Source organism: Trichomonas vaginalis, chromosome V, assembly GCF_026262505.1.
Source record: "Trichomonas vaginalis G3 chromosome V, whole genome shotgun sequence".
NCBI lineage: Eukaryota > Parabasalia > Trichomonadida > Trichomonadidae > Trichomonas > Trichomonas vaginalis.
Genome location: NC_067207.1, coordinates 22,735,522 through 22,750,925, shown reverse-complemented (window position 1 = coordinate 22,750,925; position 15,404 = coordinate 22,735,522). Strand labels below are relative to the sequence as shown.

At 31.7% G+C, this 15,404-nt stretch overlaps 7 protein-coding genes and 1 pseudogene across 8 annotated transcripts, besides 2 other annotated features; 1 reads left to right on the top strand and 7 right to left on the bottom strand.

Moving 5' to 3' along the window:
• Positions 1-242: 242 nt before the first annotated feature.
• Positions 243-1,247, bottom strand: TVAGG3_0385560 (family protein-related family; the record flags this gene model as incomplete). The annotated part of the gene is made up of 1 exon (XM_001329598.1): positions 251-1,228. One exon carries the CDS (start codon positions 1,226-1,228, stop codon positions 251-253), a length of 978 nt encoding a protein of 325 aa, XP_001329633.1.
• A 1,452-nt stretch (positions 1,248-2,699) lies between these two features.
• On the bottom strand, positions 2,700-2,906 carry TVAGG3_0385550 (proteasome regulatory particle assembly; the record flags this gene model as incomplete). The annotated part of the gene is made up of 1 exon (XM_001329597.1): positions 2,700-2,906. The coding sequence occupies one exon, from the start codon at positions 2,904-2,906 to the stop codon at positions 2,700-2,702; it is 207 nt and encodes a 68-aa protein (XP_001329632.1).
• A 333-nt stretch (positions 2,907-3,239) lies between these two features.
• On the bottom strand, positions 3,240-3,668 carry TVAGG3_0385540 (proteasome regulatory particle assembly; the record flags this gene model as incomplete). Its single annotated transcript, XM_001329596.2, has 1 exon — positions 3,240-3,668. A coding segment is annotated over one exon (429 nt), but the record flags the coding sequence as incomplete, so codon positions are not given.
• A 72-nt stretch (positions 3,669-3,740) lies between these two features.
• On the bottom strand, positions 3,741-4,361 carry TVAGG3_0385530 (protein of unknown function (DUF3447); the record flags this gene model as incomplete). Its single annotated transcript, XM_001329595.1, has 1 exon — positions 3,741-4,361. One exon carries the CDS (start codon positions 4,359-4,361, stop codon positions 3,741-3,743), a length of 621 nt encoding a protein of 206 aa, XP_001329630.1.
• A 662-nt stretch (positions 4,362-5,023) lies between these two features.
• Positions 5,024-5,068: a mobile genetic element.
• A 2,562-nt stretch (positions 5,069-7,630) lies between these two features.
• TVAGG3_0385510 (family protein-related family) lies at positions 7,631-8,608 on the bottom strand (the record flags this gene model as incomplete). The annotated part of the gene is made up of 1 exon (XM_001329594.1): positions 7,631-8,608. The coding sequence occupies one exon, from the start codon at positions 8,606-8,608 to the stop codon at positions 7,631-7,633; it is 978 nt and encodes a 325-aa protein (XP_001329629.1).
• A 719-nt stretch (positions 8,609-9,327) lies between these two features.
• On the bottom strand, positions 9,328-11,870 carry TVAGG3_0385500 (armadillo (ARM) repeat-containing protein family; the record flags this gene model as incomplete). The annotated part of the gene is made up of 1 exon (XM_001329593.1): positions 9,402-11,861. The coding sequence occupies one exon, from the start codon at positions 11,859-11,861 to the stop codon at positions 9,402-9,404; it is 2,460 nt and encodes an 819-aa protein (XP_001329628.1).
• Positions 11,871-12,181: 311 nt separating this feature from the next.
• Positions 12,182-12,655, bottom strand: TVAGG3_0385490 (uncharacterized protein; the record flags this gene model as incomplete). The annotated part of the gene is made up of 1 exon (XM_001329592.1): positions 12,182-12,655. One exon carries the CDS (start codon positions 12,653-12,655, stop codon positions 12,182-12,184), a length of 474 nt encoding a protein of 157 aa, XP_001329627.1.
• A 692-nt stretch (positions 12,656-13,347) lies between these two features.
• Positions 13,348-14,129: a mobile genetic element.
• A 176-nt stretch (positions 14,130-14,305) lies between these two features.
• On the top strand, positions 14,306-15,279 carry TVAGG3_0385470 (annotated as a pseudogene). Its single transcript has one exon. A coding segment is annotated over exon 1 (974 nt).
• Positions 15,280-15,404: the final 125 nt, after the last annotated feature.

Sequence of the window (15,404 nt, the reverse complement as noted above, 5' to 3'; positions counted from 1 at the left end):
TTTGCTTTGTTATAACAAATTTGATATTTTTTTTAGAAATGTTATAAAAGATGTGATATATTCTTTAAAAAACTATAACACATTAATAAAAATAAATCATGCATGTTTAAAGCATTGTATTCATTAATATTAAGTGCAATTAAACTCATTCTCATGATATTAGACTGCAAATATCTCAATTCTGTCTGTTTTTGTAATCTAATGCAAAAAATATGAAAAAGAGTAGAAAGTTTAAATATTTAAAAGTGTTTTAGAATATGCCGCATGCACGATTGTAGTAGGTCTTTCTGAAAGCAAGGCCGTTGTATCCACCATTAACACGTAATGTAATTTGCTCGACAGAAGCACCATTGTCGCAAAGAGTGTTCATTCCATTTCTGTACCACCAGAATCCTGCTGATGTCCATGGGAGATTGTTAGCAACGTAATCAACACCAATATTAATGACATTGGCATCATTGAGGTAGTTAGCGAGTGCTTGGTAGTTAGATCTTCCTGTTAATTGGATGTAACCACCGCCTTTGTACTTTGGACCATCGCCTGCGTAAATGTTGCCAAGATCTGTGCGTCCTTCATAAGCTGTTCCGGAAGCAAGTTCCTTTGTGTAGACACCGCAAGCAGATTCATGGGAGCACTGTGAAATGAAGTGGCGAAGTCTTGCAGAGGTTGTAATTCCGAATCTGGAGCAGCATGCATTCAAGTCGGAAAGTCTATAGTTTGACCATCCCATTCTTTGCATTTGAGAATCTGTAACAATACTGCCGGATGGGGATGGGCTTGGACTTGGATCTCCACCAACTGTGATGTAATCACCTGATGACCAGCCATTGCCTACATAGAACCAATTGTTACTGACTTTTGTAATTTGAACGGTAGCACCATTAGCAAGGCTACTAACAATACCATAACCAGTACCTGGACCGGAGCGGACATACAGACCGCTGTTAGCATTAACTGTACCTGGAACACGAACATATTCGGAATAACAGTAGCCTGTTTGACCATTGTAGCTGACTTGCCACCAGTCGCCACTGCGGCCGGTAACTGGAACACATGCACCATAGCCAATAGCACCAAGGATGCCGTTTGATGTTGAAGGACCGTTTCGAATGTTGATACCGTTGCTCGAGGTGCAAACGGCGGAGGCGCCATTAGCCTCTGGGAAGACGCGATAATGATGGCGTCTGTGAGGCCTCATTATTGCCGTGGACAGTAAGAAAGAAAGCATCAAGAATTATAGATTTTTTCAGAGAAACTGAAATTTTTTGAATTTTAAAAACTTTTTGACGTCAGTTTTGACATTCAAAATTTAACCGTAACACTCATTGTATTTGGAAAGTTCTTTGTAATAGTAAAAAGGGTCTGTTTTCGAAATAATTAATATCTACAAAGGTTTAGAATTTGAATGTTGTAAACTATTCAGTTTGATTTTTTGAGACTGATGATTTTCATCGATATATTGTAATCATTGAATAGTAAAAAATATTTTAAAACTCTTATTTTGTCAAATTTCCTCAAATGAAAAATTTAACCTGTATTATTAATGCATTCACTAAAGTAAATGGCAATCTCTGAAAAATATTGATTAAATGTTGAGGGGAAAAAATAAGGTTGAAAAATTATCTTAGGTTCGCTTTTTATTTCTGATCAGAAGGATTCCACAAAGATCTCATCACGCTTTTAATTAAGTTGATTTTTTTTTTTTGAATAATTTCTCATCAATGGATCAACATCCCTTCATTATGCAGAAGGCTTAAGTCCCTATGACACAGCATTCAATTTTTAATGCTGATTTTCAATGCCATATAGTAATACATACTTAAATTGAAGAAATTGTTATAATAAAGCTGTTCTTTAATGTGTGAACAATGATGGATAGCGAAAGATAAGGACTTTTCATCTTCGATCTTTTAATACATGACACTTGCAGCTAGCTTTTTTGCATGCATAGTTTCTGCAAATAAGAAATATTCTCTGTCAACACTTTTGGTTCTATCAAACAATTTTCTATGAAAAAATATGAAATGCTTTTAGTTTCAGAATTTGATTTATCTCTTTCAATTTTAGCACTTCTTCTTGTATATTGTGTAGTTTTTAATTAAACATATGAATCTGTAATAGTCACTGTATAGCCTTCAAATGAAATACAAAACATATATCCTGCAGTGTTAATTAAATATGCTCTATGATCAACATTAGAATTGTAATTACAATTAAATGGGATTTGGAATAGTTTATTCCGCATTTATTTCCAATATCATTACAATAAGGAATTGTTTGTATAACTATTTATTTCTGCTTTCCAGTTTGGTAGTTTTACCCGTCTATTGAGAAATTGCATCTACATTATCTTCTAAAAATGTAACTATAGAGACTATTGATGAAAGATAATAGTATTTGTTGTAAATATGTTGTTATGCTTAATTTGAACATAATGAATGTTTTCTTTCTTCCAAATTTTGAAATTGTTTTTCCAAAAGCGTTATTTTCATTAGTAGAAAAAAAAAGATAAACTTTTAGTAAAAATGTAATTCAATCATTTTTTGCTATTGATATAAAATCATTTTACGTACTTTCTCAATTCTAATGAAATTCATTGTGGAAGATATATCCGAGAGAGATGGGGAAAAAAGGCATTTGATGTAGAAACATTATTTTTATGCACCATGTGAAATGAGAAGTTTGAGTGTTTTTTACTCTTATTTAATGATGCTAAATAAAGAGCGGTTTCTCCCCCACTTATCTTTTTTACTGATATTTGCACCATGTAAAATAAGAACTTCTGCTGTTTCTTTACTATTCTTATCTGCTGCATAATGAAGAGGTGTTCTTCCATTTTTATCTTCTTCATTTATATTTGCACCACACGAGATAAGAAATTCAGCTGTTTCTTTACTATTACACATTGCTGCATAATGAAGTACAGTTTCTCCATCTTCGTCTTTTTCATTTATATTTGCACCATGCGAAATAAGAACTTCGGTTGTCTCTTTACTATTTCTCATTGCTGCATAGTGAAGAGGCGTTCTTTCATTTTTATCTTTTTCATTAATATTTGCACCACACGAGATAAGAAATTCAGTTGTTTCTTTACTATTATATTCTGCTGCATAATGAAGTGTAGTCTCTCCATTTTTATCTTTTTCATTTATATTTGCAATATGCGAAATAAGAAATTCGGCTGTTTCTTTACAATTAGATCTTGCCGCAAAATGAAGTGCAGTTTCTCCATCATCATCTTTTTCATTGATATTTGCACCATGCAAAATAAGAAACTCAACTATTTCTTTACTATTAGCTCTTGCCGCAAAATGAAGTGCAGTTTCTCCATCATCATCTTTTTCATTGATATTTGCACCACGTGAAATAAGAAGCTCAACTATTTCTTTACTATCAGATATTGCCGCAAAATGAAGTGCAGTTTTATCATAATATAATTTTCCATTGATGTTTGCACCATGCGATAGGAAATATTCGCAAACTGATGGAATGTCAAACAAAATAGAATTAAGAAAGCATTCTTTAATATCTTTAGTTTGATCGAAATAAACTAAAAGTGATTCGAAATTGTTATAGTCTCTGCAATCATTTAAATCGATCCATCTTTGGTATTCATATATCATGAATGTAACAAAATCAATATTGTGTGAAATAATTGCATACTTCATACATTCTTGATATGGTCTTATACATTTCAAGCATTCACTCAAGATCTCTTGGTTTCGTCCTAAAAAAGAAAATTATAGACATTTTTCAGTTATTTCTGAGTTGAATTTTGTTCTTAAAAACTTGAAGCAATCAACTGCTCCATGATAACAGCATAATTCAAGTAATGAATATCCTTCTTCAGAATATGGATACAAACTGCTTTTAAGTGTTTGATTTTTGTTAAATCCTTCTGTTTCAGTGATTGAAATGAATATTTCTTTGTCATTATACATAATTGCTCTGTAAATTGTATTTTCTGAATGAATATCGATGTTTTCTATTTTTAATTCTTTTAAATCATAAGACATATCTAATTGAATACCATATTCATTATAAAACAGGAAGTCTGAAATATATTTAGCATCTTTGACCTCTGTAACATGATAATCATCATATATCAGTTTGGAAAGATATAAAAATGACTTTGTATAGCGATTATTATACGGAATTATATTTAAAATGTCTTTGATAGCATTTGTAGGGAGATATTTCTTTGAATTAATCAATTCTGTTTTGATCAGTTTATAAATTGAGTTTAAATCTTCTTCATTTTCCGTTTTCAACTGATACAATGCATTAAATATATCGATTTCGTATTTATGCTTACTTCGCAACTCACTGTATATATGTGGCTTAATGTCTTGTTCAGACATTCAAAAATTTTAGAGCTATAAATCAACACAGTGCCATATAAAATACCTTTAAAATTCAATAAAAGAAAAAAACTATATGTTAAACATGTGGAAAAGAATGAATACAAAATTTCAGAATTAATTTATGAGTTTTATTTTAGTTTATAGATATGGAATAACACATTAGTAATGATGAAGTGGCAAACTATAAGATATTCATCCAGAAACTTATATTATTATGAGAGTATTTAATATTTCTTTATTTCTGAATGAGTTGAATAAAGTTTGACTATATATAGTGTGAAAATATAAACTTACAATGATTCTTTAGACCAAAAAATCAAATTTGATATATTATAATTTCGGGCCTTAGATTATTACACTTGCCCTTAAGGTAATCATGCCACTTTCGGCAAAATAAACATATATTGATTATAGGATATTAGTATATTCAAAAATATTTGAGTTTCCTTATTCGATTTCAAAGATTGAAAGGTTCAATTTAAGACAAAGATTTAGGATAAGCAAATTGATTTATAGAATGCTTTTAGATATTAGAATTTATTGGAATTTGAATACATTGTGATAAGATATTAGATCAGTATGATATTTGTCAAGATTGGAATTGAAGTTTGGCTCGTAAATGAAGAATATATTAACATAATTTAAAAATTGTTAATTAAGGCTCCGGTCCCACCCTCTCAATTTTAAAAGTTTTAATATCTCCACCAATATGAGTTTTTGATACTTTTATTTTAGTACATAATATCATTATGTAATACACTATAGTATAGTATATTTAAACTGAGTATTACTATTATAGTTCATCTTATCTGAGAATTCGGTATTTTGACAAATTTCAACTTTGACCGGTAAAACTATTTATAATCAAAAAAGCCCACGACATTTTATAGCATATTAGTGATACATTATATTGTTATTAGTAAACTTGATTTACAATCTCTTCTAGATGAGTAATTTGTTTTTTTGAAAAAATCTGACAAATCACTTTTTGACAGAATCTAAAGTACTCACAAAATCTAGATTGAGAGGCGGTCAATGACTTTTGAGGGGAAATTAACGCATGGAATTTAATATTATTTAGGTTGATATTCTTGCTTATTATTTCAGAAAAAAATCTTAAAAATTTCAATATGAAAATTGAAAGCAATTCAAAAAAATTGCTAACATGTAAATTTTAATATCCTATGCATAATTTCATATTTTGAACATTTTTTATTTTTGTTTAAAACTTAAAATTTTGCGAATTTAATATAATTTATAAAATATAATACATATATATATATTTAAAATACACTAAATTTAATTGTTAATTGACGTTTTTGGGAATGAATTTTATCAAAACATGCCTGAATCCGAAAATTTGAAAGAACGAATTACACAATCATATATGTAGAATTCAAAATACAAACTTAAAGATTGTATACGTTTAAAATTATTCAGATTGTGTTTGATTTCCACTCATTCTGTTTCTTTTGAACTCTAACACTAACATTTCATGATGATTACATGATCCATTTATACATGGTTGAATTGTTCCAGATATTTAACCAAATTTCTCAATGCATTCATGTTGATTGGACAAAATTTAAAATTTATCGGCCTGTTTCCAGAGAAACTCATATATTCCCTAATGAAATGTAATTTTTGCTACATTTATTTCAATCAAATTTCAAAAAATTGACTGCAGAGCTTGAAAAGGTGATGAATCATGTTGTTATTAGATGTACATATTTGATTTACTATTTCCAAAAAAATGCTCAAATTTGAATAGTTTTTAGAAAATTTGGAATTACACTCCTTACATTATATATAATTAAATGTTTAAATTTTATTTATTTTTCCCTTTTAATTTTATAACGTGCTCTATCAAAACTAACCTCTCAATTGAAGGCCACAAAATCTAAGTAGTGAGGGTACACAAATTTTGTATGGAGTACGGTTCAATTTTTGAGAGCCTCACTACTTAGATTTTGTGACTACCTTAGATATTTTTGATTTGTGAAAGTTTTAATAATATGATAAGGTTTATATATGCTATCATAATATAATAAAATCATATAATGTTACATTATCGCTATATATGTCGAATATTAAAAAATTGTATATTAACATTTTTTGTCATATCTTGATAATAAAGAAAAAACTCTCAGTTCCCCTTCGACAAATTGTTAGAATGCAACTAAAGTTTATTTTGATATAGTGAGTTTGCTTCTAAAAAAATATATGAAAGAAGAATTAAATTTGCAAGACCCCTATAAAAAACGATTTTTGCGTCGAGAATAACTTCATGCACGATTAATTGATATGATAATAAAAATCATATATGATAATTACTTAATATAGGCAATAATATTGTATTAATCACTTTTTGTCAAAACGGTTTTTCGATAATTGAGTATTCAATTTTCCAAAAATACATTCAATAATTTGATTTATAATTCAACGTATAAGAAAAAACTCTCAGTTCCCCTTGGACAATTTGTAAAGAAAATTATATAGTTTCTGTCGACACTATTTGTATATTCTACCTTCTTCGGTATTTCGAAGAATTAGGTTTGCAAATTTGATATTTTTGATGTATTTTTTCAAATTGAGAGTATTTTTGACGATAGAAGTAGGTGTTTTTTGAATTACAATTTTATATTGATGTGCATGATAAAAATTTGAACTTATATTATGGTGACATAGTATAAGTCATAATGTATTAATATACAAAAGATATTATCAAAAAATTCCTTTCCAATATGTATAAACAAATCGATTTTTTAAATTAAATTTAAACCTTAAACTCAATATATTAAAAAGTGACATTATTTTAATTAGAAGTACAAAAATCCATAGTCATAGAATTATCAAATGATTGAAAATTGTTATAATTGGGCACATTATACTCATTTATGAATTTACTATACTATATACTTTGCAAATTTAAAAATCCAAATTTTCAATTTTTAAAATATCATTATTTATCATATATCAAATAGTAAAGTTAGTATATATCATGTTTAAAACGATAATATAGTCAAATTCGAAAATTTTTAAAATAGATAATATTTAATTTTTACAAAATATTGGTATATGTGCAATCTATTGGTATATTTTTACTCCTTATTAGACACTCGTCCTAACTATATGCAGTAATCATGCAGGACCGGAGCCTTAAAAAGCCGCTATCGGTGTAGTTATTGTCATCTTTGCAGACGGAAATGATAATCCATCAAAAAAATTTCATAGTTTCAAAAAAAAGAAAACTATTTAAAAGTTTTTTAGAAGATGCCACATGCGTGATTGTAGTACATCCTTCTGGATTCAAGGCCGTTGTATCCGCCGTTAACACGTCTTGTAATTTGTTCGACAGAAGCACCATTGTCGCAAAGAGAGTTCATTCCATTTCTGTACCACCAGTAGCCTGCTGATGTCCATGGAAGGTTCTCGGCGACATAGTCAACACCAATATTAATAACGTTAGGATCATTAAGGTAGGTAGCGAGAGCTTGGTAATTAGCTCTTCCTGTTAATTGGATATAGCCACCGCCTTTGTACTTTGGACCATCGCCTGCGTAGATATTGCCAAGATCTCTGCGCCATTCGTAATCCGCATCAGAGGCAATTTCTCTTCTGTAGCGTCCGCAACCAGATTCATGGGAGCACTGGGAAATGAAGTGGTGAATTCTTGCAGAGGTTGTAATTCCGAATCTGGAGCAGCATGCATTCAAATCGGCAAGTCTGTAATCGGACCAGCCCATTCTTTGCATTTGAGAATCAGTAATTACGCCACCGGATGGGCCTGGAGCTGGGGCTGGGTTTCCGCCAACTGTGATGTAATCACCTGATGACCAGCCATTGCCTACATAGAACCAGTTGTTTCTAACATTTGTAATTTGAACGCTAGCGCCATTAGCAAGACTGCTGACAATGCCAAAGCCAGTGCCTGGACCGGAGCGGATAAAGAGTCCACCATTGGCATTAACTGTGCCTGGAACGCGTACAAACTCGGAATAGCAGTAGCCTGTTTGGCCATTGTAGCTGACTTGCCACCAGTCGCCACTGCGGCCAGTGACTGGAACACTTGCACCATAGCCAATAGCACCAAGGATGCCGTTTGATGTTGAAGGACCGTTTCGAATATTGATACCGTTGCTCGAGGTGCAAACGGCGGAGGCGCCATTAGCCTCTGGGAAGACGCGATAGTGATGGTGCCTGTGAGGCCTCATTACTGCCGTAGACAGTAAGAAAGAAAGCATCAAGAATTATAGATTTTTTTCAGAGAAACCGATAAGTTTGAAATTTTCGTGTCAGATTTGACATTGAAGTTTAACCGCAAGTCTCATTTTATTTGAAATGTTCTTTATAATAGTGAAAAATGAATGTATTCGAAATAAACTACATCAATTCTGATTCGGATTTGAATGATGTAAACTATTCAATTTTCTTTTTTGAGTTTGATGATTTTGATAGTTGTAGCATACACTCATCACACAATAAGATTTTATTTTTTTTGAAATTCTCCATTTGCCAAGTCCGAATGAATAGTCTTCTCCGATAGTTCTAAGTCACAATGGTAACTCTTCTATTAAACTCATTGCTAAATCCATGTGAATCAATTGAAAAGTTTTGATGAATAAGCAAATTAAGGTTATAATTTCCAATCATAAACGCCAAGCGAGAAACTAATACGTGAAGTTATTCAGAGTCTATTTTCTAAACACTCGTAAAAATCCTCAAAACAATATAATATTGTCGAACCATAAAATAAGGATATTATCAAAAGAAAATGAACGTCCGTATGTAAACTCACTCATAGATCAATGTAATACGATTCATAGCAGTAAAGATCATTTCAAATGCTGAAATTTATCACAAAAAATTAAGAATATGACTGAACTTCAATTAATAGTTCAACATTTATTAGTTATAGTGTTAACTGAATCGAAACTAGAAGAAAATTCGAATAAAAAAATTAATAATTTTAAAAAGATAACATCTATAACTGGTATTTTAATAATAAATATAAATATCTATATAAATATATATTTCTTATCTAGTAAGTGTATTGAATCTGTTAAGTTTTGCTCTTGATGATCCGAATAATTTTTGCAATTGTTTTTGTACATCGCTATCTGTTTTAACAATTCTCTTCAATGTATCCTTCATCATTGTCACTGTATCTTCCTCGAGCTCGTATTCATCCAGCTCTGCCTTCTTAAGCAAAAGAAGTTCAGTGAAAATTGAAAGAGCCGGTACAACGATAGATTTAAATCTGTCTTCCTCTTCGAGCATTGAGCACAAGCATTCCATCAACTCCTCGTTTTCCTCTATTTCAGGTCTGAATGGCATGTGCTTCAAAATATTTTGGAGTAACTCTGGAAATACCTTTGTTGTTTCACTGCTCGTGTATACAGTGAAAACAAACATAGCAATATCTGGTAAACAAACAATTGGTGATTTCATGTCACCATAATAATTTCTATCGTCACTTTTATCATCTTCTTCAGAAATATTTGAGACAATTTCAGACAAATGCTCGAAGAAAGGATCGCAAGGTTCAACAACGTCAGGGTGTTGTTCGTAGACATTCTTCAATGTCCTGCAAGTAGCGCTCAATTCATCGATATCATTTGCATTCAATTGTGGCAATAAAACTGACAAAATTCCTGTCAAAATACTTGCCATTTGTTCATTTACAACTCCTGCTTGAAGACCAGCGTCTATTGGTCTAAGGATCATAGGGATTACTGAGAAAGGAGCCTTTGCAATCCATTCTATGAGTTTTGCACAGATTTCTGATGCTTTTTTGATGTTTCTAACGATATATCTTTCCAAATAAAGGAATAAGAACTTCTCAGGAGGTTTGGAAAGATGTGGTGGCTGTCCGTATAATATTGCAAGCTGTCCTTCCATGATCTTCTGTGTAAATCTGCCAGAAAGCTTATCGTCGATGTCAAATTTCTTCATAATTTTTCTCATTGTTTGAACTAATGTTGTCAATGCATCAGACGACATTACTTCTTCTGCTCTCTTTGCTGCTATCTCGAATATTGTGTTCGCAAGCTTTGGAGTGAGTTTAGGCCGAAGAGCAATGAATATTGCACATGCATTCATCATTTCTTTGATGTTCTCTGAACTCAAGAATTTCATCGCGTAATTTGCAATTTCAGGACACAAATCATCGGCAAAACCATCTCCAACCATAACAGCTAAGTCGGCTGCAAGGTTTAGTCTGTCTTTGAGGCGGCCGGCGTTTTCATCATGTATTGCTTTGACTAATGTTGGAAGATACTTGATGATTGTGGATTTTGTCTCGGCAGTGAAGTCCTTTGACATGGCCACGAAATAGGAACTGAGCCATGGAAAGGCTACGACGTGTCCTTCTGCAACTAATTGTTCGGCATGACGTAATGCTTCTTGATAACAATCTTCTACGAACATTGTGTCCCTTCCTTCGAGGTCTGCAAGTGTATCTAGGCAGTGGCCACGAACTAGTGGACTTTGGGATGATTTCAGGGTCATCATGGCGAAATCTAGAATTGGTTGGAGAATTGAAACTTCTTGGGATGGTTCGTCGTCGGCGTAATCATCGTATTCTTCCTCTGGATAGATGAATGTTGATACAATCTTGAAGAAAACGTTGATTTGGGCGTCTGTTGTGAAATTAGGGAAACTACTGAGGAAAAGAGTGACAATTGGTGGTGAAAGGAAAAGATCTTCTTGTATAAGTGACTTAAAGGCCCTGCTCGCACGGTATCTGACCTTAGAATCGTCTTGTGTCAACAATGGAAATAAATCATTAGCAAGAACTTCAGCAGGAGGTGCTGCTTCGTGTACACTATCGAAGTAAACACTTAAGTATTCGAGAAGGAAGCATGAAACGATTTGGTTGATGCGATCTTTCTTGATTGTTTGTAAAACTGTTTCTATTACGAAAGTATCAGCGCCTTCTGAAACTTCGAGTAGAGGGAATGATATAGGTGCAAGAATGAACATTGCTGCTGGTGCTTTTTCTGTTCCCATGAGTTTATGAAGATGATTGTAAACTGCAGCGATTGCTTGTGGCTGTAAATCTTCTGTCATGATTTCATCGAAGACATCGATGAATTCTAGAGAGATATCTTGGTTCTCATTGATATAATTGTGCATAATATCAACACTTATATCAAAGAACTTAACAAGATTAGAAATAGAGAGTAAAGGTGCAAGAAGAGCTAATGGTCCGCATAATTTTGTTCTTTCATCGAATGATTTACTATTGTCTGAATATTCATTGATAAAATTAGTGACAACTTGACAGCTTTTTTCAAGAAATTGAGGGAGTTTGTGGATGTAACCTAGTAAAAGTGGATAGTACATGCCAAGAGTACGAATTGAAGTCTGGGCAATCGAAAATAAGACTGTCCACATTTTATCAGGATCTATTTCTTTTGGTTGATTCTTTTTCACATCTGTTGGTGGGGCAATGCATATGTTCTTAAGTTCGTTGTAAAGTTCCTGTGGATCCATATACCTGACCACTAAAAATTTACTGACGATTATTTTAAATTCAAAATAAATTTTTGCTCTCCATCATAAAAAGTGACAAAAAGAAAATCGATTCTTCCTAATTTCTCATCGAATTGCAGTGACAAGTAACTGAAGATTTTAAACATTGGCTATATATATCCATATGGAAGCGAATTTTTCTAATAGGAAACTCATTCCATCAATTCAAAAAATTATTTACAATAACAAATCAAATTAACCCTTAGAATATTAACATACATAAGCAACACTATATTTTAATAAACAGATATATACTAATTAAATTATTATATTCAAAAATATTACAAATCATCATAGTCATCACTATAATCACTTGGCAGTATCTTATTTTTCGGTAATTTTTGTCCGTTTGGGGATTGTTTTTGAGATAATGTCTTTTTTACAGATTGGATCGACTTTTCTTCATCGCTATTGAATTTATTTGCCGATTCTATGACTTCTAGAAGATCGTAATTAGTATTTGTTTGTCGCTTAACGCATGATTCTTCAAGAAGAGTCGAAAGAGTATATGTCATATTCCTTTTCGCTAAATAACTATAAATTGCCTGTAAACCTTTGATCTCATTGATAGTTGCATCTTTAAATGGAAGTCTTTCTAAATGAGTTTTTTCTGTCGGTTCTGATTTGATTTCTTCTACTGCAACCATCATTCCTAATTTAATTTTTCTTTCTATCCGCTTCAGAGCGCCTGATTTTTGAAGCTTTTTCGCTATTTTCTTTTTAATTTCTATTGGAGCTTCAATAGGCACGTTCATTTTTTATTTCAATCTTTGAAACACTGTACGTTTATTTTTGTAAAATTACGAAAACTATATCGAACTGTCTTGATTTTTTCATATTTTTATTATTGCAAATGATTCACTTCTGTGTAAGTATGTGTTTTCATTTCTTAAACTGTTGAAAATCACTATTTTTTCATACGAGTGATTTAAGGGGCCACTGTATGGCCAAATAAGATCTATCGTCTGAAAAGTCGAATTCTATTCAAATCTATAAACTATAGCTAGTTCAAGTAATATGAAATAATGAGATGACACGATACTGTATAAGATATATATTCGAACATTCGACTTTTAGAAAGAACAATCTGAGTCATAGAAAAACCTCATTTTTTGATTGATGTATACTCGGCAATTTTATGCATTAGATTGCTTAAAAGGAAGCTTGTTTTTGACATTAATTTGGTATTTCATATATCAATTGATTTGAATTCATAAAAAACAATTCAACCAAATCTTCCTATCGGAAAAAAAAGTCGAAACACACACAAACTATTAAATCACACTGTATAAGTCATAATACTAAATCGTATTCCAGATTTCAGATGGTTTTCCGAGAAAGAAAATCTATCATTCTTCTCAAAAAGTCGGTAAAAGTGTAATATAAAAGAATTTTCCATGTTTATAAATGTGCAACGATATGAATATTGGCCGATTCAAAATTTTTTGTTATAGACCGAAAATAGATTTTTTCGGTTTTCTCTTCAAATAATTGAAAGAATGATACTATTATAGGTTTATTATATTATATAGCATATAATCATGCTATAGCCGAAAATTATAAGTTTTGAGAAGATTGAATATAACACAAATAAATTTGAATGTAAGTTAAATTGCTTGTTGTTTTTAATAGCTATTTAATGAGAAATCCAATATTGCAAAATTCAAATTGAATGATTGAAAGAACAGAAAAAGTCATTCTTTTCAATTTCGAATATGTTTCATTGTATTTATAATTATATGGCAAATAAGATATTTAAACTTGATTTTTGAAGGAAAATTCACAAAATTGAATAAATTCAAATAATTTTTATTCAAAAATAAACTAGTTATTTGAGTTTAATACTAATTATCTATTCAAACTACAAAGTTTGTAATTTAAAATATTTTGTGAGATCAGATTGAATTAATTCAAGGTTCTTTTCAATTAATATTAATGACCATATTACGCATTTTCGAACATTCTAAACCAAATATAAAAATGGGAGACGAATGTTAAATTTGCTAGACATGGGGGAGTTGTCTGCAAAGTTTTAGCTCTTATCTCTAACAAAAAATTAATTTTTAAAAAAATGACCGAATACGTTTCACAGCGAGAAAAAAATAAAAGGCAAGATAGAATTTTCTAGACATAAAGAAGTTGTTTACCGAGTTTTAGCTCTTATCTCTAACAAAAATTAATTTTAAAAAAAAAAGACCGAATACGTTTCACAGCGAGAAAAAAATAAAACTGTACACTGATTTTAATTTTCATTTCCAGTCACTTTACTTATTATTTTTTCTTTTTTTCATTTTAATTATAAATTATTTCATAATACGTTTATTTACGTTACCATTTTCTTTATTCTTTTGAATTCCATACTAGACACTTATAGAATATTTTGATTGTTAACGTACTTCATTAGAATGAATCCTTACAAAGGGTATGTCGATCGAATTTACCTAATTGGTATTTCCAATCAGATTGAAGAAGGTAAAATGACATGGGAAGAAGCTTGCACCCATGTTCCCATCGCCCCAACCCTTCAATCAAATGATTTCAAATATTTAGATGTTTCAAAATCTTTTTTACAAAATCAATTTAGCTTACAGAATATCCCATTGCCTAAAGGCAAGAAAGGTCGTAGGGTCAATCCCTACGACCAAATCAAAGCTCTTGCTGTGATACATGACCACTGGCCTTTCCCTGTGGTCAAACAAAACAATGGAAACGTTTGAAATTACAACAAATTGATGTATCTTATAGAGAAGTACGCAGATACTTCAAAGAAAATCATTTCACCAAGACGCGATTAGAGCATGCCGGGCCAGAAACAGCAGTAAGATATTGGGCGCTTTCACCCAATCTTATCTGGCACGCAGATGTTCATTATTTTAGGGGTGTTCGTGGCCAGTATATTTATGGCATAATCGACGATTTTAGCCGCAAAGTCCTAGCGTGTATACAAATACCAGATATGCTGGCAGCGACGACAGCGAACGTTGCGGCTTCCGCCTTCATTGAATTTGGCGCCCCTTATTGTTTCTGGACCGACAACGGTTCAGAAAATAGGGGCGCCTTTCAAGATCTACTTGATCTTTGGCGCGTCCAATGGCGGCATACAGACTCTCATTCTCCCTACCAAAATGGGAAGATTGAGAGATTCTGGCCGACATTGGAGCGCTGCCAAAGCATTCAGGCTATTCCTGCCTTTATTTGGGAGTACAATAATAACACACCGCATGAAGATCTCCCAATTAATCCATTAACTGGAACAAATTACACGCCAAATCAAATGTATCAGCTGAAACCGAAATACACAAATGCAGATACAGAAAGGTTATGGCAAATATGGGATACAGATACAGGCATGACCGCTGTTGACACATTCACAGCGTAATAATAAACATAATTTTTAATTTCATTTTTAACAAGTTTTTTTTAAATGTATGTAATGAATAATTCATTAGAATATGATAATGCACATTGTAACAGAATAGAACAATCACCAAATTTTTTTTTGAA